Source organism: Martes martes (assembly GCF_963455335.1).
Source record: "Martes martes genome assembly, chromosome: 12".
NCBI classification, from domain to species: Eukaryota; Metazoa; Chordata; class Mammalia; order Carnivora; family Mustelidae; genus Martes; species Martes martes.
This window is the reverse complement of record NC_137900.1, coordinates 74,510,626-74,534,612: the sequence shown is the minus strand read 5'-3', so window position 1 is coordinate 74,534,612 and position 23,987 is coordinate 74,510,626. Positions and strand designations below refer to the sequence as shown.

General features: G+C 42.7%; 2 protein-coding genes across 7 annotated transcripts in view; both read left to right on the top strand.

The window, feature by feature from the left end:
* ECPAS (Ecm29 proteasome adaptor and scaffold) overlaps window positions 1-2,254 on the top strand; it is a 96,289-nt gene extending 94,035 nt beyond the window's left edge. For all 6 annotated transcript variants that reach the window (XM_080819767.1, XM_080819765.1, XM_080819769.1 and 3 more), the window contains 2 exons: window positions 199-270; window positions 1,959-2,254. In XM_080819767.1, coding sequence (XP_080675893.1) covers window positions 199-270; window positions 1,959-2,098 — 212 coding nt within the window. In that variant the 3' untranslated portion in view covers window positions 2,099-2,254. The remainder of the gene's footprint in view (window positions 1-198; window positions 271-1,958) is intronic.
* Window positions 2,255-18,440: 16,186 nt separating this feature from the next.
* On the top strand, window positions 18,441-19,391 carry OR2K2 (olfactory receptor family 2 subfamily K member 2; the record flags this gene model as incomplete). The annotated part of the gene is made up of 1 exon (XM_080820766.1): window positions 18,441-19,391. The coding sequence occupies one exon, from the start codon at window positions 18,441-18,443 to the stop codon at window positions 19,389-19,391; it is 951 nt and encodes a 316-aa protein (XP_080676892.1).
* Between the last annotated feature and the right edge of the window lie 4,596 nt (window positions 19,392-23,987).

Here is a 23,987-nt window from a genome sequence, read left to right as displayed (position 1 = left end):
GTAAGGACTATGGACAGGTAACAGATTTCAAGTATATGATGATAATTACCAGAGTGAAGCTTACTTAAGAACAGGTGTATCTTTCCCTGAATTTGTAATTTCTGAATTTCTTTCTTCTAGTAACACTAACTTAATCTTGGAGGTTCTGTTTGTAAGGCATATAAAGCAAATAATATGAATATCTGATTTTCTTCTTAGAAAATAAGACCTATTCATCTGTGAGAACAGAAGCTTTATCTGTGATAGAATTACTGCTTAAAAAACTTGAAGGTGAGTTCTTTTTTTTAAAAATTAACATATAATGTGTTATTTGCCCCAGGGGTACAGGTCTGTGAACCATCATGCTTAAACACTTCACAGCACTCACCATAGCACGTACCCTCCTCAGTGTCAATCACCCAGCCACCCTCCCCTGCAATCCTCAGTTTGTTTCCTGATATTAAGAGTCTCTTACGATTTGTCTCCCTCCCCGGTCCCCTCTTGTTTCATTTTTCCCTCCCTTCCCCCCACGCCCCCCCGCCTCAAATTCCTCATATGAGAGAGATCATATGATTATTGTCTTTCTCTGATTGACTTGTTTCACTTAGCACAATACCCTCTAGTTCCATCCACGTCATTGCAGATGGCAAGATTTCATTTTTTGATGGCTGCATAGTATTCCATTATATATATAAATATATCTCACATTTTGAAGGTGAGTTCTTGATTCTTCTGACGGGAGGAGGACCAGGAAGCCAGGATACTTTATGGCATATATTTTAGAAATTTTTTCCTGTTTTTGTTTTTAGTAAGTGTATACTCTAAAATAAAAATTAGTACCTGAACATGTGAGTGAGCTCTATAAAGCTAAAACCTTTAAATTTTATTCAGCGTTTAAATTTGGTACTCTTTCATTTTACATACTTTTAATGTATTTTGAAGCTACAGTTATGTTGAAATAAAAAAGTTTTGTCTCCACCATGACTCCTGATGTAATCTGGGGGACTTCAGTCCATGGCTGACAGGAGCGGAATGGGGTTCCTGGTACCCATGTCAAGAAACAGAGTGACACCCTGATAGAGTGGGGTTGGGAAAACATTTTAACACTTATCACCCAACCCATCAAATTTGATAGCAGTTTGCTTAGTCTTATTTTTTTTCCTGGTTTGTTTTTTTTCCCCCCCAAATCTTTTATCAAGAAACAGATTTCTTCTAATGATAAAAGAAAATTGCTCTCATTTTCTCCAGTGAGGTATTTCAAACAGAGGCCACTTTTTTTCCTCTCTCTTCTTTTTTAATTATTCTAAAGCCCATAGATTAAGAATGGAGAAGATGCACCTGTTTTCTGTAGAGTCTCGTATATTTGCTATTTCTCCTTCTCTCTCTCTCTGTTTAGCAATTAAAGCACCCCTCTTAAGGTTCCATGATATGTACGAATGTCTTCTAGAGGAGGAAAAGGAGGGTAATCAGCAAAGCAACTTGCTTAAAACTTTATCACTAGAAAGTGGCAGAACCTCATAAACAGGTTTTAGGACCTGGTATACTTTCTGGGTTTCTAGAATTTTCAGTATGTGTATAGATCTCTGGTGCTTTAAAGAAAGGAGTAATAAAGTCTTTTCGGACTGACTTGGCAATTATGAAACTTATTCGAGGTTTTTTCACTGAGCATATTTCTTAAAGAGGTTTTTTTGTGTGTTAAATGGCTTTTTTTGTTACTGTGTCCTTTGCCCTGATACCTCCTCCCCCACTCCGGGCTTCAGCATCCCTAGATTCTCTTTGTCGCAGCAGTACTGGGAGCAGAGGATGAAACTCCCTGACATGCGTTAAGATAACTACTGAACCTATTCTATCCTGAACTGTTATTGGGGGTTGCTTTATATTTATTGGGGGATAGGTGATTTGGAAGAAAAGCAAAAAGATTAGTTTTAGGTTTTTTGCTTGTTCTATAAGGATTCTGTTTTTCTTCTTTTTCCATTCAGAATCTAAACAGTGGGAAAGTTTGACATCTGAGTGCAGAGTGCTCCTAATTGAGTCTTTAGCTACTATGGAGACAGACAGCAGACCTGAGCTGCAGGAGAAGGCATCATTACTGAAGAAAACACTCGAAAATCTGGAATAAATTAGAAGGGGAAGAAAGAAACAAGTGCCATGTTCATTGGGGGTTGAAATGGTGGTATTCTTTGAAAAACCAAGTGGGCAAAAGTAAAGATTAATCTGTAGCATGCATCATTCCTTGGCTGAAATAAAAAAAAAATGCCTTAAAATTTTGTTTCTTATTAGCTTTATTTTATTTGATCTTTAACAATGTCTGGGCCAAGTGAGCTTAATGGGGCCTTGAATGTTTGAGAGGTAGTTGTTGGTGAAATGGATGGAAATAGTTAAGAAAAGAATTAAAGCTGTTACTACAGCAGTAGGGAGAGCTGCAGAGCAAGCTGGATAAAAGTCTTAGAACGGCATCTGAAGTAAATAGTTATTTCTGGAAGGGAGTCTGTAACTTACTTAGTTTAACCCCCTTGCTTTATGCCTGAAGAAGGAGGTAAGAGATGACATAGCTTCTTCCCTGCAGTCTGGCCTGGGCTGGGACCCAGGTATTAGCTGCCCTGCCTGGTGCTGCCCCTGGCCTGCCCGAGATGCTCCTGAGAGGAGGTGTCCAACAGGCCACACACACCCCCCACCCGGTATCTAAGTACCATGACCTTGAACACTGTCATTTGTTGAGATGATCAGCTTTTAGATACTGATTGTTTAGCATCTTCACAGGTTGAGAGAGAGACTTCGGTCTCCATGTGATAAGTCCATCGTCCTTTTACAGGCAGATGAGAGTACATTAGGATAAGACTGCTTGTTCTGTCTGTATCTGTGGTTGCATATTTTGCAAAAGCCAAATCAACAACAAAATCGTAACTGCTTTGGTTTAGACCGTTTGTAATCTCGAAACTGTGAAGAGGACTTAAAATTTTCCACCCATTTTTAGGCTAACAGTATGACTAGGGAATAAGAGGGCAAACATCTTAATTAGCCGTTTGGGAATAACGTTATATCACTCCAACAGCTGCAGCTAGGGTTTCTTTCTTTTTTTTTGTTCTGCTTATACCCCTGCCTAAGGGTGTAGGGGTCGCGGGGAAAACCAAGTCTAGCACAAGTATTTGCAGTCAACTGAACGCTAGCTCACCTTGGATTCCAAGCACTAAATTGGTTGTACGGCCAATACTGAGTCCTTACTAACGTTAGAACCAGCGTGGAAACTCCATGGTTATTATTTCTGGTGGTCTCTATACACCATTGTATTGACTGTGATCATAAGAAAAATAACTTCTTACATCTTTTAAAAAAAATTTTTATTTATTTTTTAAATTTCTTTTCATGTTCCAGAATTCATTGTTTATGCACCACAGCCAGTGCTCCATGCAATCCGTGCCCTCCATAATACCCACCACCAGACTCACCCAACCCCCCATCCCCCTCCCCTCCAAAACCCTCAGATTGTTTTTCAGAGTTCACAGTCTCTCATGGTTCTTCAGCTTCTTACGTCTTGACCCAGAATTTGTGTGTGTGTGTGTACGAATATAAAACTGAAATAAATGTTTTGTGAAATAATACTCTTCACTTGATCTCAGCCAAAAGGCTGAGAAGCGATGATAATACATACTCTTAACTATGTGTAATACACTTTGATTCCCTCCCCACCACCATTTTAAATGCTCTTCAGACCCACCAAATTCTTCTCCTGACTCATAAACAGAGGTTGCAATGCGCAGTTTGAGAAAACACTGCCATAGATATTGCGTGGACTTGGCTGGATGTACTATGTTCTGGGGTTGCTTCTGATTTGGAAAGGGGGCGTTTGAATGAAAATCTAGGTGTTTGGTTATCAAAACATCCTCTTAGATGGTGGTAAATATAATTGTGGGTTTTAGTAGCGTTGTGAATTGTAAGGAGCTTCTTTCGGACTTCACCTCAGAATAGCTTGTGCTTGGGGGGAAAATGCACTTTGGCTTTTTTTCAGAAAGTGTGTGGCCTCATAGAATTTGGTGTTTTCCGGATCAGTATTTCCTTCTCTGCTGAGAGCCCTATGACTTCGATTTACAGACCCTGGGATACGCCTCCAAGGCAAGAACGCCATGCCGGTCGGCTGTTTTCAGAAAGTAAGAGGATCTGAGGGCAAGAATTGGGCTCTCGGCCCATACGGAGTGTTTCACCTCATCAAGTTTTATGCTGTTTAAATTCTTCGTTATTTACTACTGGGAATTTCCCGTGGTGCTGAGCAGTGCTGACACTTGAACCTTTGTGTGCAGTGCTGTTCAGTTCATTCATTGTCGCTTTCTGAAGCACAATTCCTTTTTACTCTCATAACGCCTTCCTCTGGACCAGCCAAGTCACTGGCACAACTGGTAATGTGAAATCCTGGTGTCCCGCTGCAGCTCGTGTTGGGTGGGCACTTATTTGTTAAAAGGGTTGGTAACTGAGAGTTTGTCATTGTGGGGTGTTGATACTGGTGGACAGATGACAAGAGGACCCACGCATGTTTGTGTCTCTGGCCCTCATTCTCCAAAGGCCTCTGCTACTGATTTTTATTATTTTTTCCCTGGGACTCTTCAGTGCTACTTGTCATACAGGCATCTGATTTAGAGAGCCTAATTACTGAACACCTTATTCTTGAAATGAGTGCACTGGATAGAGCTTCACAAATTTATTGGTATGTGACAAGGAGGGACCTGAAGTTTGGCAGCTGGAAATCAGAAGAGTGGAAGTAGTATAAGGTTGTGTTTTTGGTGAGAAAGAGCAGCAGTTTCTCTAGAAAACATTCTAGTCCCATTTGCAACTGCCTGTGATGGTTTACCTGCCAGTAAGACTGACGGCTGCCAAACCAGTGCTCTCCCCTTTCATCTTTCCCTCATGTATGTGGTAACAGAAGAAAGAAGAAAGATGTGACCTTGTGGATCTGTGCTCTAGTGGCTCCTGCCCTGTGCGAACACTGCCTGCCCTTTGGCGGGGGGAGCGCATTTCTGGCTGCTGCTGCCCCCACAATCTAGTCATGCTGCTTGTTAAGTATAGGGAGTTATCTTGACACGAACTCATTGTAATGTACAAACCGCTGTTAAATGGATGTATATGTAACAGATTTTTGTATTTTATATGCAAAGTCTTCATAGAATCCTTTGCGATATGTGTGGAGCTAGTTAAGTCTGTGATCATCCTATTGGAAAGGAAAATCCTACCCATGCCTAGGAAGATACTAAGTGGCAAATAAAAGCTGCATGATCAGTTCTTTTGAAGGAGTGCCTTGATTTTTACTGGTTCCCTAGGAAAACAGTTCAACTTCCAGGGAATTGCCTGGTGGCCCTCTAAGAACTGAAAAAGGCCCTATTGCCTGCCATACCTTGAGCTCCCTCTCGAAAGCGGTGAAAGATCATTCATTCATTCATTCATTCATGTATATTTTTGAGAAAAGTAATCCCAAGTGAACACACAGAACAGGCAGTTCTGCTTTTGCCCGAGACCGATAGACATGGCCGTGGACACAAAATGTCAGCCGGTGCTGTAAGCTGCCAGACAGGTCTTGACACTGTGGAAAAGGGGCTGGAGATTCCCCTTGCTTTGTCTCCAGTCGCAGCCAAAAAGCCCACGCGGCTCCCTTCTGCTTCCTTTTACCCTAAGTGCAGGTTCCAGTTTGTTGGACTGGATTAACAATTGTTTCATTCTTTTTTTGAAGTGGAAGGTCACAATGCTACCAAAAATGGGAAACAATCACCTTTTCCAACAATGCCTGTTTAAAAATTTGAGTTTTTCTTTGTCTTAAGAAATGACACATTGCTTTTACATTTAAGGACCGTTGATGAAGTTGCCTTTAAAATACAAAGGACAGGGGCACCTGGGTGGCTCAGTTGGTTAAGGGTCTGCCTTTGGCTCGGGTCGTGATCTCAGGGTCCTGGTATCGAGCCCCATGTAGGGCTCCCTGCTCATCGGGGAGTCTGCTTCTCCCGCTCACTCTCCCTCTATGCTACTAAACAAATAAAATATTTAAAAAAATACAAAAGACAGGGAGAAAACAGGTAATGGTTGAAGGATACCTAATTTTTGTGTGGGTGTCCCTGAAAAGAGTATTGGATATTAGCGGTTAGATACATAATTCTATCATGCTACTTTTGATTCCATACCTGTCTTCAAATACAAAATCTCTTCTAAACACCAGTTGAAACAAACTTTTTTTTTTTTTTTGAGTATTTGTTTTATCTCAACACTATGAAGATTTCCACTGTTTTTAACCTCCAACATTTCCAGTGTGATAATAAACTGTTGTTTCCCTGGATGTCTTTTTTTTTTTCCTGGCTTCTTCCATGATTTTCTTTATTTTTGAATTTCAGCACTTTATGATATGCCAAGGTGTACTTTTTGGGGCGATATTTATCTTGTTGGAGGTTTGCTTAGATTTTTGAATTTCTAAATTTTTATGCTTCACCAAATTTGGGATATTTGGGGCCATTATTTACCCAAAAGTTTTGTTTGTTTTTTTCTGTGCTATTTACTCCCTTTTCTCTTCTTGGGACTCCAGTTAAAGCTATGTTAATTCATTTGATACTGCTCTAGGGGTGCCTGGGTGGTGGCTCAGTCGGTTGAGTGTCTGCTTCTTGAATTCAGCTCAGGTCATGATCACATGGGTCCTGGAATCAACATTCCCCCCACCCCGCCCTGTCCTATGTGGCTTCTTGCTCAGTTGCTCAGTGGGGAGTCTACTTGAGGATTCTCTCTCTCCATCTCCCTCTGCCCTTCCTCCCTGCTTGTGCTCCATCTGACTCTCTCAAAAACAAAATCTTTAAAAAAATTATTTGATACTGTTCTACAGATCTCGGAGGCATTTAAGAAAAGATCCGTATTTAAGTTCACTGACTGTTGGCTGTGTCCATTATGATATTAAAGAGCATCCTGTGAATTTTTATTTCAGATACCGTTCCAAGTTTTAAAATTTCTGGGTGCCTGGGTGGCTCAGTCGATAAGCGTCTGCCTTCGGCTCGGGTCATGATCCCAGGATCCTGGGATCGAGTCCCACATCGGGCTCCCTGCTTAGCAGGAAGTCTGCTTCTCCCTCTACTCTTGGCGCTCTCTCTCTCTCTCTCAGAGAAATAAAATCTTAAAAAAAAAAAGTTTTAAAATTTCCATTTGATTCTTTTTTATATTCTTTTCCTAATATTTCCAACCTTTTCATTCATTATGAACTTAATTTTAAAGTTCACAAAGCATACTTCTAATAACTGCTTTTAAGTTCTTGTCTGATAGTGACACATCTGGGTCATTTTGGGTTTGGCCTCTGTTGATTGTCCCCTATCCCCACTGCCCCACTTTTTCCTGTTTTTTTTTTTTTTTTTTTTGTATGTCCAGTGTTCTGGGATTATATCCTGGACATTGTGGATGTTATGTTTAGAGAACCTGGATTCTATTAAATACATTCCTCCAATGAGGTGCTTTGCTTTTAGTGAGCAATTAACAGGCTGAGACTCAAACTGCAAATGATCTTTCTTTGTGGGTGGCAGTTTGGATGTCCATTCAATTCTTTTTTCCCCCCTTAGCAAAGCTGTTTGCAATCTACTCTGTAACATGTGTCTTTTCAGAGGTGCCAGAGACTTGGGCAGATATAGGCATAGACTATGGAGCTGCCCTCTCTGCCTTTTTTCTTTCTCAAATTTTCCCTTCCCTCTCTGCCTCTGGCTTTGTCTTCCCTCAGGCCGAAAAGAAATGGTTTTCAACGAAAACCTCAGCTCTTCTTGGTCCCATTTTGGCTGTGTTTCACTTTAGACAGAATCCCTAAATCCAGAAAGCTCACCAAGGGTTGATCCCGTCCATATTTTGGCTCTTTTCCAAAATCTGCCTTTGTTGACTTGGGGGAGCCCTAAGAGAATTGGTTTTGGTAGTTTGTCTAGAATTTATAGTTGTTACATTATGTAGGAAGGTCAGTTTTCCGGGCAGTTTATAAATTACATTAAACTAAATATACTCGTCCCATATGACCCAGTGGTCATACTCTTTGGTATTTACCCACATGATTGAAAAGTTATGTCCACCCAAAAACCTGCCCATGGATGTTTATGGCAGCTCTATCCATAGTTTCCAAGACTTGGAAGCAACCAAGATAGCCTTCAGGAGGCTGAATGGAAACATTAGAACATCCAGACAATGGAATATTATCCAGTACCAAAAAGAAATGAGCTGTCAAGCTCAGAAGAGACATGGAGGGAACTTAAATGCATGAAAAACATCTGAAAGGGCTACATACATACTCTGATTCCAATCACATGATATTCTGGAAAAGGCAAAACTATGCAGACAGTAAAAAGATCAGTGGTCAGCAGGGAGGGAAGGGTGAACAGGTCCGAGAATTTTAGGTGGGGAAACTATTCTGTATGATACTACAATGATGGTGTGTGACACTTCAGTAAATCCTCATGTAAACTCTGGACTTTGGGTGATAATGATGCATCAGTTTAGGTGCATTGATTATAACAAATGTCTGACAAATGTTGATAGTGGGGGAAGTTGTGTTTGGGGGCAGAGAGAATATGGCAAATCTCTGTACTTTCTGCTCAACTTTGCTATGAATCTAACACCGCTCTCAAAAATAAAGTTAAAAAATAAGTTATGTTTTAGATAAATCAGAAGGTTTTTATAAGTTTATTTTGGATTACACAGGTAATAAATGCTTTTTGCACATACAACAAAACTTTTTAAAGATGAAAAGAAAGATCACCTATATGCAACTGTCCAAAGACAGTATCTGTTAATTTTTAAAAATTAGTCCTTTTTTTTTTTTTTGTAGAGAGGGAGTGGGAGGGGCAGAAGGAGAGAATCTTAAGCTGGCTCCATGCCCAGGATGGGGCCCAATTCTGAGATCATGACCTGAGCCCAAATCAAGAGTTGGGTGCTTAAGTGACGTGAACCACCCAGGTGTCCAGTATCTGTTAATATTTTAATGGCTACCATTCTGGGAATAATAGCAATGACATAATTATTAATAAAATAATTAATGAAATGTCATTGCTTTTTAATTAAATGTATTTAGTGTTAGGCTACTGTTGACCTTCTGATGCTCCATTAGGAGGAAGATCTGTTCCGGGACCTCAGCTGACTGTGGGTAACAAAACAGTGGAAAGGGAAACCATGGTTAGGGGAGGACACAGCCTGTCACAAACATCACCCTTCCATAGTCTGAATTCCTGGTCCAGACATCCATGAGATAAAAGAAAATGCCTACTGTTTAAAGGCATGAAGTTTTGGTTACTTTGTTATTCAGCAATAGGACCACTGACACTGATTTACCATGCTGGAATATCATTCGGCACTAGCTACTGAAGGTGACTTAATCATGTTCTGCCAGTGTTTTCGCTCCTAAATATAGACCCATCAGAAGTGTGCACACACATACCCAAATATATACACATGCAGGGTTATACCACATTACTTGAAATAGCCCAAGAGTGGAGATAGTTCAAATATCTCACAATAGGAACAGCGGATAAATAGTGCTCTGATCATAAAATCGACTATAATATATCAATACAGATGGGCCAGCTGGAGCCACACACATCAGCTTGGATCTTGCAAGCACACTGTGGAGGGAAGGGAGCCAAACACACCAGAATGCACAGTGCACGATGGCACAAAATCAGCAGGCAATGTTCTACATGTACTTGAGAAGGACATGCATGTGCATGTTGTTGGGTGGGGTGTTCTAGAAATGATGTTCAGGCTATTTGTTTTACAGTGCTGTTCCAGTCCTCTCTCCTTCTTGAAAGGTTGTCTAGTTGTTCTGTGAATTATTGAGAGCTGTGTATGTTAATGTCTTCAACTATTATTGTTGAATCGTGTGCTTCTCCCTCTAGTTCTGCCGGTTTCTGTTTCTTTTAGGGATTTTGTTTAAAAGATTGATTTATTTAAGAGAGAGAAGAGAGACAGTGAGGGAGAAAGAGAGAGAGAATGAGCAGAGCAGAGGGAGAGGGAATCACGACCCAAGCCAAAATCAAGAGTCAGACGCTCAACTGAGAGAGCCATCCCGGCAGAGCTGGGGCTTTGTTCTTTAAGTGCCTCTTTATGTATTTACACTTGTTATATCTTCTAGATGGATCAACCCTTCTATCATTATTAAACACAGGCCAGACTTTCTCTTCCTTTGCATGTGTCATCACTTTTTGTTGAAGACTAGACATTTAAGTAATATTATGTGGCAACTCTGGAAATCAGATTCCCCTCGTTCAAGAGTTTTTGAGAGTGCTGTTTTCATTTTTAGTGATTTCCTCAACTAATTCTGTGAAGTCTCAATGCTTTATTGTATGTGACCACTCAAGGCTCTACTAAGTTAGCTTTGTGGTTGGCTAGTGATACACCCACAAGTTCTCCATTCTGGTAGTTCTCTTATTCCTCCATTACCTGAAGCTCTGTTACCCAAGACTGCTGTGTTTATAGGACTTCAACTGAAATTCTGGAAGAAGTAGAGGGAGTAGAGAATAGCCAAGACTAGCCAACAATCTTAAAATTCAGTATGACATACCAGTATTTAAATAGATCTTAACCTTCCCTGTTACAAAATATTTCTCATTGGCTAGTTTCTCTGGATTCCTTTTAGTTCTCAAGGTTTCTAGGCTCTCTTTGTAATTCTCTCTCCAGTCTCCTCTCTTCTGGTGTTCCTAACCCTTCTGAAGAAGCCACGATTGAACTTTAAATCCTATAAACTTATTTTTAAATAGAATAATTTAGTGTCCTTTATGATAGTCTTTTCCCATTTACCTGAGCCTGGGCCCTGCTTTCACAAGGAAATAGCCCTCAGAGGTGTTTTTTTTTGTTTGTTTTTGGGTTTTTTTTTTTTTTTTTGTGTGTGTGTGTGTAAAGAACCACGTAACCAGGAGATGAGATCATTATGCCACTCCTTGGAACAGTGAAGTGGCTAGAGTCAGTTTAGTTATTAAATAGCAGTTTTTCCTTTAAGTTCTTTTGTTTGGCTTTGTGAGAAATGATTCTGTATGCGTCTTTCATCTCTATTGTCTTATAGAAATTTGCTTCAATTTTGAAAGTATCTCTTTAATATAGTAATTTTGTGTCTTACAGAAAAAATTATCATTATTTTTTTATTTAACGATTTTAAAAGATTTTATTTAAAGATTTTTATTTATTTATTTGACAGAGAGAGATCACAAGTAGGCAGAGAGGCAGGCAGAGAGAGAGACAGAGGGAGAAGCAGGCTCCCTGCTGAGCAGAGAGCCCAATGCAGGACTCGATCCTAGGACCCTCAGATCATGACCTGAGCCGGAGGCAGAGGCTTAACCCACTGAGCCACCCAGGTGCCCTATTATCATTATTATTATTATTAATTATTTTTGAGAGAGAGAGACAGAGACAGAGAGAGACTCTTAAGCAGCCTCCACACCCAGTGCTGAGCCAAGCACAGGGCTTGATCTCATGACCCTGAGATCATGACCTGAGCCAAAATCAAGAGTCAGATGCTTAACTGGCTGAGGCATCCAGGCACCCTTCAGAAAAGAATTATTTTTGTTTATTGATCAAAACACAAGTGGACTCTAGATTTTGCATCAGGATTCATTTAGTTTACTGGTTTTGTCACTACTGTTACTAAAGTTTTATTGTTCCTTTCATGTAAGTTCCTTGTTTTTGTCAAAGTCATTCTAAGATTTCTCACAATTTTAATATCTTTTTCTTTTTTAATATCTTTTTCTAGTCACTTTATCTTACAACTGGCTACAAGAAAATTACTGATTTTTATTTATTTATCTGTTATTAATTTACTAAACTATTGCTGGGGAACAGTTTTAATTGGATCTCTTCTTTTTAGATATAAAATCACAGTTTTCAAGCGATAATGTTATCTCCTTTTCTCCAATACCAATGGCTATTATTTCTACTTAGTATCTCATTATCAATCTTCTGGTGAAATTACTGTTGCATTGTTGCCTGGTGATAGATTTACTGTGAGCACTGACATTTAGGAGAGTAGAGTTTCAAGATGAATCTTATTGAAGCTGTGAAGTCATTAACTCTATGTTGTTTCCTGTGCTTTACAGTCAACTCCATTGGGTGTAGCAGGTTTAACTAGGTTAAGCTTATCATGAATGGGCCACTCTAGCCCATTATCCCCCAAATGTCATTCTACAACTTAATTAGCTCTGTTGTTAATTCTTACATTATTCTGTCTGTTACTTCTTTTCTAAGGAGGAAAAAATCTGCTTATTCATGTGGTATGACCAAGTCCTCATGGTCGTTCTTTATCTGGTGTAACCATTCATCCTTGGTGATCCAGAGTGTATGAACTGTTCTAAGGACACAGGAAAGAGGAACTGCACACCTCGCAAAAAGAATGGGGTAACAAAGGTACCCGCTGTCCATGCACAACTAAACTCCCCCAGCCCTGTCAGGATCCGGTTTATTCTCACTCACTAAGTTAGGTGGTCCTGAGGGTGGCAAGTGCCACCCGACCACAGGGCAAGGGCCCCTGCTGCCCACGGTGAAAAGCACAGGCTGGGACTGGGTCAGGGCCACAGGACATGAGCACCCCAGGAAGTGAGGCGCAGGGTCACATGACATCCACCACGAGACACAAGCAACATGACTCACGAGTCGCCTTGTGGACAGTGTGCACACATTCACACACGTGCACACATTCACAGGCCAGAGAACCCCCCGCCCCCACTTCCGTTGGACACACGGACACCATGGTGGTATCATGCAGAGTAAGAGGACACATGGCCCCACGGGACACGTGGACTTGATGGCCGCAGGAGTCGACCCAGGTCACCAAGTGCACTGGGATCGTGAGGAGAGGGATGTCGGGGCTGGTTGGAGGCGCCTCGGGCAGTGGCCGTGCAGCCCCTGGGGCTGGTCTCTCTCGTCTGTCTCGTCACACAGCTTCCCGACATGCTCGTAAATGATGCGCGCGAGGGCCCTGTCCAGGCCGAACGCCCCCAGCCCCTCCCTCCTCAGGCTCTGCCGGCTGCACACCCACCGGCTCGGCGGCCGTGCGCCCCCCACGCGGCATCCGGGTCTCACTGGCGTCCGCGGGAGTGTTCCAGAAGCCATTGGTTACACCTGCGCAAGCTCTCAACGCCCGGTGGTAGGTCAGCGGGTTCCCGCGCGCGGCGGCGAGGGCCTCGGTACCAGCTGCTCGGGGAGGTCGAGACGGAGCACCGGGTGGCCCGGGGGGTAAGGGGGTGGTCCCAGCTTTGGCCCCGAGGCTGCGAGGCCCGCTACGGCGCCTTCAGCCCTGGTTCGCGCACACTCTCCCCGCCCCGAGCCCGGCTCCTCCGCACTTGGAGTTGGGGCAGGGCTGGTGGCGGACGCACTTCACCCTGAAGGTCGGGTGGGGCATGCGGCCGCCTCGGGCCCCACCGCGCCCGCGCCCTGTGTTCCCCTGCGCCCCGCACGTGGTTGCGGCAGCCTCGGGGGTGGCGCCGCAGGCCGGGGCGAGGCCGCGGGACAGGCCGGGAGACCCGGGCTGCGCACCCCCGCCTCCCGCGCGCCCCGGGGGCGCCCCACTGCCCCCGCCCCGCTGGCCCCGCCTCCTCCGCCTGCGGGTACTGTCCGGGGCCGAGAACCCCGCCCGCCGCCCCGGACTTGGCTCCAGGAGCGGAGAGGCCACGTGCAGGGCCTGCCCCCCCGGAGCGCGTGGACTCTGACGGCAAGACGGAGCCGTTTTGCCCTGTAACACTCGCTGCTGAAGTATTTTAGAACAAGGACGCTCTCCTACGTAGATGCACTATGGAGTTGGGAGGATAGGGAGGTTTCTCTCCGATGCAATCTGTTATCTAATCGACAACCCATATTCAAATTTCTTCCATTGCCCCAATAACGTCCTTTAGAAACTTTTTTTTTTCCCTGGTCTAATATTGAGTGCTGGGTCATGCATTGCATTTAGTTGTCCTGTTTACCTAATCTCCTGGACCATTTCTGAGTCTTTTCCTTTGTTTCCTGATCTTGACAGTTTTGATAAGTATAGGCCGGTTATTTTCAGAATATACCTTAATTTAATTTTGTCTGGTTTTCCCTCATGATTGGTTTCAGGTTTTGTATTTTTGATGGAAATATCATAAAAATGGTATTATGTCCGTGGTATTAGAAAGCACGTGGAGTCCATTGGTCTCGTGGTTGGGAGTGTTAAACTGGTTATATCCTCCATGTCTCCCCGCTGGAAAGCTGTTATTACCTTGTTTTTGAAATTAATAAGTAGTTTGCAGTGTTATACTTTGACACCATGTAAATACCCTGTTTTCTCACCCAGCTTTTACTTATGACAATTATGATGCTTACATTTGCCTACTATAACATTTTACCTGTTCTAATCTATTACTGTAACAACTTGTAATGATTTTCTAATGACATCATTCTTTTATATTTATTTTTTGGCATCCTCCTATAAGGAAGAGTTTTCTTTACTTTTTTTCAGAAAGAGCTCATGCATTCTGATTTTATTCTCTGGATTATAATCTATTTTAACCATTAATTAATTTGATGCTCAAAATATTCTGTCACAGATGTGGCCAATGGGAACCTCATCAAGTGGTTCCTGTGGCCTTTTGAAATAGTCCTATCATTCTTTGCATATTTCTTGATATTCTAGTACAGTAAGCTGCTCTAGGTCAGTCTTGTCCTTTTCCTGCCCCAGCTGTGAAAAGGGGAACTACATTTCTTTTTAGGTGAGAATTGTGTTTAGAAACTAAGATCTGGGGACGCCTGGGTGGCTCAGTGTGTTAAGCCTCTGCCTTCAGCTCAGGTCATGATCTCAGGGTCCTGGGATCCAGCCCCGCATCAGGCTCTCTGCTCAGCGGGGAGACTGCTTCCCTTCCTCTCTCTCTGCCTGCCTCTCTGCCTACTTGTGATTTCTGAAAACAAAACAAAACAAAACAAAACAAAACAAAAACTTAAAAAAAAAAAGAAACTAAGATCTGGGTGCTACATCTGTCCATTGCTACTGAGGGCTCATTGCTTTAAGGCCCTCCTCAATATGTGTATTGAGTAAAATTTTTGATCAGTTGTTTAGGACAAGTGCTTTAAGAGTAAACTTTCTTCTCATAAACTCTGAAAACTAGGGAGTAGTTCCACAAATGAAAAAATGTGTATCTTAGAATTCTAGGGATATCTTTTCTCTATAGACTGTTAAATATTCTACTCTGTAATCATTCAAGAAAAAAAAATTAAAAAAATATTTTTAAAATTTAAATTCAATTAATTAACATACGATATATTATTGGTTTCAGAGGTAGAGGTCTGTGATTCATCAGTCTTATATAATAACCAGTGCTCATTACATCACATGCCCTCCTTAATGTCCATCAGCCTGTTACCCCATCTCTCTACCTTCCTCCCCTCCAGCAACCCTCAGTTTGTTTTCTATGATTAAGAGTCTCTTATGGTTTGTCTCCTTCTCTGGTTGTGTCTTGTTTTATTTTTTTCCTCTCTTCCCCTATGGTCTTTGTTTTGTTTCTTAAATTCCACATATGAATGAGGTCATAGGATGATGGTCTTTCTCTGATTGACTTATTTCGCTTAAATAATACCCTCTAGTTCCATCCACGTAGCTGCAAATGGCAAGATTTCTTTTTTTCTTTTTTTGATGGCTGAGTAATAGTCCGTTGTATGTGGGAATAGAAGACTTTGTTTTTATGAGTTCTTTGAAATTATTTTGGGAGAACTGTGGCTCATTCTGTCTCAGTTTTTAAAAGTTTGGTATAATTGGATCATTGGGACATTTTCCCTCAAGGATCTGAAGTTTCAAGCCTCTGCGTATTATAGCTTTATTATAGCAACTTTAAATTGCTCAGGGACAACAAGTATTCCCCCCAAACAACAGATAATTTAAATTTATGTAGTAAGTTGGTTGCTGTCCTTTGGCACTTTTAGTTATGGAGGTGACAGCCAGTACTTTTGAAAGAAATGGATTGCGATGTTGATTTTTATTTTTTTTAATTTTTAATTTTTAAAAAATATTTTATTTATTTATTTGTCAGAGAGAGAGATCACAAGCAGGCAAAGTGGCAGGCAGAGGCAGAGAGAGAAGCAGGCTCCCCACTAAGTAAGGACCCAGGACCCTGGGATCATGACCTGAGCCAAAGGCAACGGCTTAACCGACTGAGCCACCCAGGCATCCCCAATGTTGATTTTTATATAATATGTTTAACATTTTAAGTATGGGATGCATTCATTCTTGCACATAGCTAACTTTATGAAGTTTATCATAAAACAATATTTGGGGTTGGCGACAGGGAATTTAGATGAGAGGACAACTTTTCTTGGCTACTATTTTTTTTAAAGATTAAAAAAATTTTTTTAAAGTAATGTTTATACCCAATGTGGGGCTTTAGCTCACAACCTTAAGATCAAGAGTCTTGTGCTGCACGGACTAAGCCACCCAGGTGCCTGTACTTTTAAACAGTAGGAAAATATCAAATCTCTGGCAACAGGACTGATTTTTCATTCTAAAAAAATATTGTGTCTTTTTTGCTAGTCTTAAGACTAGCACACACACACACTTAGTTACTTTGAAATAATTTCTTTCTCTCCCTTTTTTTTTTTTTAAAAGATTGTATTTATTTGTTTGGCAGAGAGAGAGACAGTGAGAGAGGGAACGCAAGCAGGGGAGTGGGAGAGGGAGAAGCAGGCTTCCCGCTGAGCAGGGAGCCTGATGCTGGGCTTGATCCCCGGACTCTGGGATCATGACCTGAGCTGAAGGCAGATGCTTAATGATTGAGCCACCCAGGCACCCCTAAAATAATCTCTTACAATAGTATAATACAATTTTTGTACAGAATTTCTTAAATATAAAATCTGGCAGAGAAATCCCTAAGAAATAACGTGTTAACTAAGAAATGAGTAAGAACGCCCCACTGTACTGATGGAAGAAAAATGGAGCTCTTGGGGGGAGAAGCAGAGCGGGCTCAAGGACCGCAAAGGAGAGTCCTGCTGATAGGCTTTCCCTAGAATGCCAGCAGCGCCCTGCACGGGAGCTGATAACGTCTAGACCTACCACGCAAGCTGCTGGGGGGCTGATGAGTAAAACGGGAAACAGCGGAAGGGCTTGCCAGTAGGCTGGGAATGAGATATAGTGGGGAAGACGTCCCGGAGAATAATGTGACATAATGAGAACTGTTGGATAAATGCTCCGCTCCTGCTCTAGGGGCGTGATAGAAGATATTGCCCCCAACGTGATTACACCATCACCCTGTGTGCCAGCTTTTGAAATACGGGGAACTGGGAGGCAAATGATAACACTGGCTCACGCAGAGAAACCAAGCAGGAACACCAGGAACACCGGTGATGAGAAAGTGAAGAGTGAAACGTAAGGGAACCGTATCACGGAGGAACCTGCCTGTGAGAGAAAGAGCAAAGGTAGGATGTGCTCAGGGAACAGGACGACAGCGGGGAAAGTTTCAGAATGAGGATATCTGAAAATAGAAAGGAAGGGACTAGTAGGGAAAGGGGAACGATTGACGGTGAAGAAGACCCGCATCAGTGCAGAAGCAAGGCACGCCTTTGTCTTCTTTCTGTTCACATGGAATGTAAGAAAGCCAAACCATTCAGCGTCCTGTTTATAATTAAATGATCTATAATCTTCTTTTCCAGGAGATTTTAAGATGGCTTAAAAAGGGAGTTTCATTTCTGCATCTTCGAGATCTTCGTGGGTTTAAATGTAGAAGGAGGCTATTGCCTGGGAGTCATATTCAGCACGACTTATGTACTCACGGAGGCACGGGTCCCAGCAGTGAATGGGACCGCGCCGCGGACGTGTCGGTGTTTGAGTAAGGTGGTTTATTTTGTGTGACTTGTAAACTGGCTTTTCAGTATCATCAGAATGGGTCCCTACAATGCTTTAAACAACGTCATCGTTTCTGAGACACGTATGTGGACCTCCAAGCTATTTGCTGGGAAGGAAGGAGTATATTGAGACCAAGAGCTTCGTAGTCCCAGAACAAATTCATTGATTTGTTTCTTTCAGTATCCCTCCTCTTCATCACTATTTTTTTTTTTTTTGTACAAACCTGCTTCCTTTACTTCCCTTATCTGGCTTACTTTTCTAATCCGTGCTCAGTTTATTCAGTGTGCATTCCTGTTTTTTGTTGCATGGTACTTTCACATCTTTGCCGGAAAACTACCGCGTGCCAAGCCTAGGAGAGCAGGCTGAGATCCAGGTATTAAATGTGTTTATTCTTGTTTTCAAGTTGATTCTTTTCTAAATTTTGCTGCGAAAGAATCAACTTTTTATGTAGATCAAACCTGTTCACACCCCCCCCCCACTCTTTCAGGTCAATAGGTAAGTGCTGTGATTTCTTGTGGTAAAATTGTATTTATGATAGTGAAAATAAGTTTGAAAGTGTTTTCCTAACGAAACGAACTTGACGCTTGATCCATCTCTCTGTGTCTCAGATGAAACGGAGAGAGTACTATTAGAATAACTACACATGCAAAAAAAGGAAATGCAAGGAGAAAACCTCACCGTTTGGAGCTTTTTTTTCCTGGAGGGTTTTTCTAGATACCCAACGTTAGAGATTGTCCTCTTCGTCTTCAGCCTTGTGATGTTCCTGATAACCCTCTTGGGCAACAGCACTCTGATCTTGATCACTGTCCTAGATGCACGCCTCCAAAGCCCCATGTACTTGTTCCTTGGAAATCTCTCTTTCATGGATATTTGTTACACATCTGCTTCCATTCCCACTTTGCTGGTGAACGTGCTGTCATCCCAGAAAACCATTATGTTTTCTGGGTGTGCCGTACAGATGTATCTGTCCCTTGCCATGGGCTCCACAGAGTGCGTGCTCCTGGCCGTGATGGCGTATGACCGCTACCTGGCCATTTGCAACCCCCTGAGGTACCCCGTCCTCATGAACAGGCAGGTCTGTGTGCAGATGGCCGCTGCCTCCTGGGTGACGGGTTGTCTGACTGCCCTGCTGGAAACCAGTTTCGCCCTGCGGGTACCCCTCTGTGGGAATCTCATCGATCACTTCACGTGTGAGATCCTGGCCGTGCTGAAGTTAGCTTGCGCAGAGTCACTGCTCGTGGACACGGTCATGCTGGTGGTCAGCGTGCTCCTCCTGCCCGTCCCGATGCTCTTAATTTGCATCTCTTACGTCTTCATCCTTTCCACCATCCTGAGAATCAGCTCAGCCGAGGGAAGAAGCAAAGCTTTTTCGACCTGTGGTGCGCACTTGACCGTGGTGATCTTGTATTATGGGGCTGCCCTCTCCATGTACCTAAAGCCTTCTTCCTCAAGCTCACAGGAAGTAGATAAGGTCATCTCACTGCTCTATGGAGTGCTGACCCCTATGTTGAACCCCATCATTTACAGCTTAAGAAACAAAGAAGTCAAAGCTGCCATGAGAAAAGTGCTGGGCCAGATACCATTGTATCGAACACATGAAACTCTCTGACTCAGGGGTGCGCTCCTGGCAGAATTCACCAGAAATTCCGCTCACCCTTAGAACACTGATGTCACCCCTAGCCCTATAATTTTACAATTGGGACATATGTGCACACCGAAGTCATTGCCTGTGGATAATAGTAGGTTCCAGTTGGCCTTTGGTAATATTTTCTGTCTGCTATGTTTCATGGCTGGAGAAGCTTTGGTCTGTAACATCCTCCCACATTTGCCCCCCCCCGAGCAGGCGTGGATGAATTCGGTTGGTGAATGTTGGTGCCAGAAGAAATTGGTGTATGTTCTCTCTGTAGATCTTTCTAGAATGAGGTGGGCATGTAAAAATACAAAGAAACAAATAATAGAGATTGGCCTTGATTACGCAAATGAGAAAATGAGAAAAAAATCAAAAGACTCGCTCAATGTCATCCAGTTGCAGAGCTCAACCTGCAACATTTTCCTCCTCTTGTCTCCACGGAGCATATTCTGCTGCTGCTGTGGCCGCTCCCTCGTCACCCTTCCTCCTTCAGAACCCTGGGTGGAGGCTCTTGACTTTCTGACTAAAGCCCCCCAGTGCCTGTGTGACTGGCTCCCCTGCTGACCTGGCTTCTCTAAGCTCATAGATCCTTGTGTAAACTGGATCCATTTCTTAGCCCGTATCCCGCCCCCTCCCCCCCCCCAACGAAGGCTTTCAGTGTGTCAGCTTTTTCTCCTTATTGGATGATTGACTTCACGAGGGCAGGGAGACCTGTAATAGTGCCCCCTTCGTGTTTATAGCAGTCATTCAGTAAACTCCTGCATTCACCAGCTTTGAACTAATCCCCTTGAGAAGAAACTACCACCTCTGAAGAGGGTGAAGGAACACCACAGGGCGATGAGGTTTCTCGCTTTAAAAATATGCAGTGATTGCAGAGACCATGTTTCTATTAGTTGCTTTAAAACTTTTTTTTTTTTTGGTATTAAAATATTGCTTGTTAAAAATGCAGACTCTAGGCCTCTGCTCCCAGATGTTCTGATTCAGTGGCTCTGGAGTGAGGTCCTGATAGTCTGCACTTAAACATAGATCCCTGAGAAATTCTGGGACAGATTTTGAGATGACCCTACTTTGGGAGACATTGTTTCTGGCAAGAATCTGCCATTCCAATGTAAAAGTAGAATTTGTTCTCCTTTCTCCCCTATTGCCTTTTTTAAATTGTGCTTTTCCTTCCATTGTTTGTGCCTCTGTGTGTGCCTTCTCATTGGCCTACTTCCACGTCCTGAGTAGGGAAAGGGGGTTTTGAGGGGAGGAAGGTTAACCCGCTTGACAAATTTCAACATGTGAAACACCGAAAAAGTTTTGTATTGGATGTTGAGTTCTGGATGATTTTGCTCGTAGACTATTCCCTTCGATCTAAGGCTCCCATTGTGTGTTCGGGGATGTGTAACCCACATAAAATGACACAGGAAATGATCATCCAGCAAAATTCTGGTGCTGCCGGGGCACCTGGGTGGTTCAGTGGGTTAAGCATCTGATTCTTGATTTCGGCTCAGGTCATGATCTCAGGGTTGTAGGATTGAGCCCTGCATTGGTTTCTGCGCTGGGTGTGGAGTCTGCTTAAGATTCTCTCTCTCCCTCTCTCCCTGCCCCTGCCCCCCATCTCTAAAAAAAAAATTCTGGTGTGGCAGCAAGGGGACAAATTTGATGCCAGATATTGCTGCCAAGAGATGTTTGATAGTGGAGGATGAAAGCAAGCCCTGAGTACATGGCTTTGGGGTAATAGAGGTGAGTTGACTGTGAAGCTTTCATCCCAGAAGTAACTATGTTTCTTGCTTAGATGCCTCAACCTTCACAACCAGATACCACATTTGTTTCTTGGTAATTTCAGAGTCATCGTGAAGGGGCATTCTGTCGGTGGCTTTTATTACAGTAGAGCTGGTTTTAGTGTTAGAGTAGAACTAAATATCTGCCTCCTGGAGTTCACTGCTATATCTGTGGTACCAAGTATAAACAGGAATAACGGCAGTTACAGACGTATCTGAAATCTTTACTCTGAAGATTGAATTATGAGAACTTAAAGACACAGCCACTGGGCAACCTCTGTAATTAGTAATCAACTTTGACACAAGGAACTGAGCAAATCGGCATGGAAACAGGAGTTTCAGAATGGGATGTGGATCAACATGGGGCACTGAAACAGATTAAACATGACCTAGATGTCAGAAAAGGACTCATGCTGGGAACCGGGGCAGATCTCGGTGTAGCAGCCGTTAACTAAGAAGTTAGGAGTTGCAGTCATTACAGCCACATGGTACATAAAGTTGCAATGAAAAACAAGTGAACATAAATCTCAGTGTGTTATATATATTACCGGCAACACTAAAGTTAATTATTGGTACATGGTGCGTTCTTTCATTTGGGTTCGATTCCATCTCAACCAGTGCTAATTGCAGTCATAACTTTGAGAGCCTCCGGTAAGGGATCCCTTGCAGGTATTGTTAAAAAGAGAAATATATTTGACAGAGAAGGTAAAATGACATCTGACAGAGAGCCAATTCCTAGACAATTACATAACCAGATCTGTGCTGTAGAAAAATCTGATCGTGTTACTTCCCTGCTTAAATCCCTCAGTGGCTTTTATTACTCAAAAACTTGAAGTCCTTAAGATGACATTCAGGGACTTTCTTAATCTGATTATCTGCCATTTACATCCTTTGCTCTTGGAACACACAACTCCTTCTAGTTTCATGGAAGCATTGTGCTCTGTCTTGCTTCTTTTATTAGGAACATGTATCATAATTTGTAACTTGGTAATAGTTTGTGGGTTTGCTTGTTTCATACCAACTGCACTAGTGTGCGGGTTCATGGAGGCAAGGACTGTGTCAATTTCATTAAACATTGTATACCTAGGCATTAGCACAAGGCCTGGCACAGAGAAGACATTCAGTATAGACTTTTTGTGAAGGACCAAGTGCTCAGTGACCATCTGTTGAATAAAAATAGGCATGCAATAAACTTTTGATGACAACTCAATGAGGTACTTGATCATTCCTGAAGATGTCAAAGGTGACTTCTACGTGTCAAAGAAGGCTAATGGTGGGGTTGTGTTTTAGACATGTTAAATTTGTCATGACTTTGAGATAGAGAAGCAGATATATCAAGGATCAATTGGATATGCAAGTTTTAATTAATGAGAAACATCAGCCTGGGGATGGAAACTTGTGACATATTTGCACATATGTAATGAAGTGATGAACATGGTTAGCATGAACTTGGGGGGAGAGTATAGAGTGAGAAAATTGCTGAGAGAAACACTAATATTTAAAGCCCATCAAATAGGAAAATAGGAAAAGCCAAAAAAGGGGCATTGAAAAGGAGCACACTCTATGTAGGAAGAGGGCAAAAACCAGCACGCAGATCCCAGTTTTGATCGAGATGAAGTAAGCACGCGCCATCCTGTTTCTCCCACTGAATGCAGTTAAAAACTCTAAGCAGCCCGAGTGTCCTGGGCTGATGAATGGTTAAAGAAGATGTGGTATATATATAACAGAATATTACGCAGCCATAAAAAAGAATGAAATCTTGCCATTTGCCATGACCTGGATGGAGCTAGAAAGTATTATGCTAAGTGAAACAAGTCAGAGAAAGACAAATACCATATGATTTCTTTCAGGTGAAATTTAAGAAACAAAACACACAAGCAAAGGAAAAAGAGGGAGTGAGAGAGAGAGGGAGACAAATCAAAAAACAGATTCTTAAAGATTTTTTATTTTTATTTATTTGTCAGAGTGAGAGAGAGAGAGAGAGAGAGAGAGCGAGCACTGGCAGACGGAGGCAGAGGGAGAAGCAGGCTCCCTGCCGAGCAAGGAGCCCGATATGGGACTCGATCCCAGGACGCTGGGATCATGACCTGAGCCGAAGGCAGCTGCCCAACCAACTGAGCCACCCAGGTGTCCCCAAAAAACAGATTCTTAACTATGGAGAACAAACTGATGGTCACTAGTGGGGAGGCGGGCGGGCAGGACGATGAGTGAAACAGGTGATGGGGATTGAGGAGGGCACTTGTCATGATGAGCACTGGTCCTTGTGTATATCCTTGTATGTACAGAATTGTTGAATCACTATATCGTACACCTGAAACTAATCTTACACTCTATGTTAACTATACTGGGATTAAAAGAAAATGAGTGAATGAAAAAATAAATAAATAAATACTCTAGACAGAATGTGTGGAGCATCTGTCTGAGGGCTCTGAGAGGTAAGAGAGCAAGCAGACCTGGAAGGAAACTACCTTGCAAGCTGCCAACAAACTCAGGGTGAATTTCTGTCTCTCCTCGTCCCAGTGTCTCGGGCTTTGACTGAAGGGAAGGCTGAAACCCAAACCCACACACTGGGTTCAGGCAGAAAGTGAGGATGATCTCCAGAAGCCATTCCCTTTGCTTTTTTGGTCTGGAGAGAAATGGAGCTCGTGTGTATCAGAAAGAGCGAGGTGCATCCCCCAGGCAGTGCTGTGGTGACAGTGGCAGGGCCTGCCAGCAGTGGTGGCTGGGCAGGCAGCTGAAATCCTTGGGAAAGAACACTTCTTCCCGGCCGAAGGGACTGTGGTCCCAAGAGCACGGGAGGAGTCCTTATTGC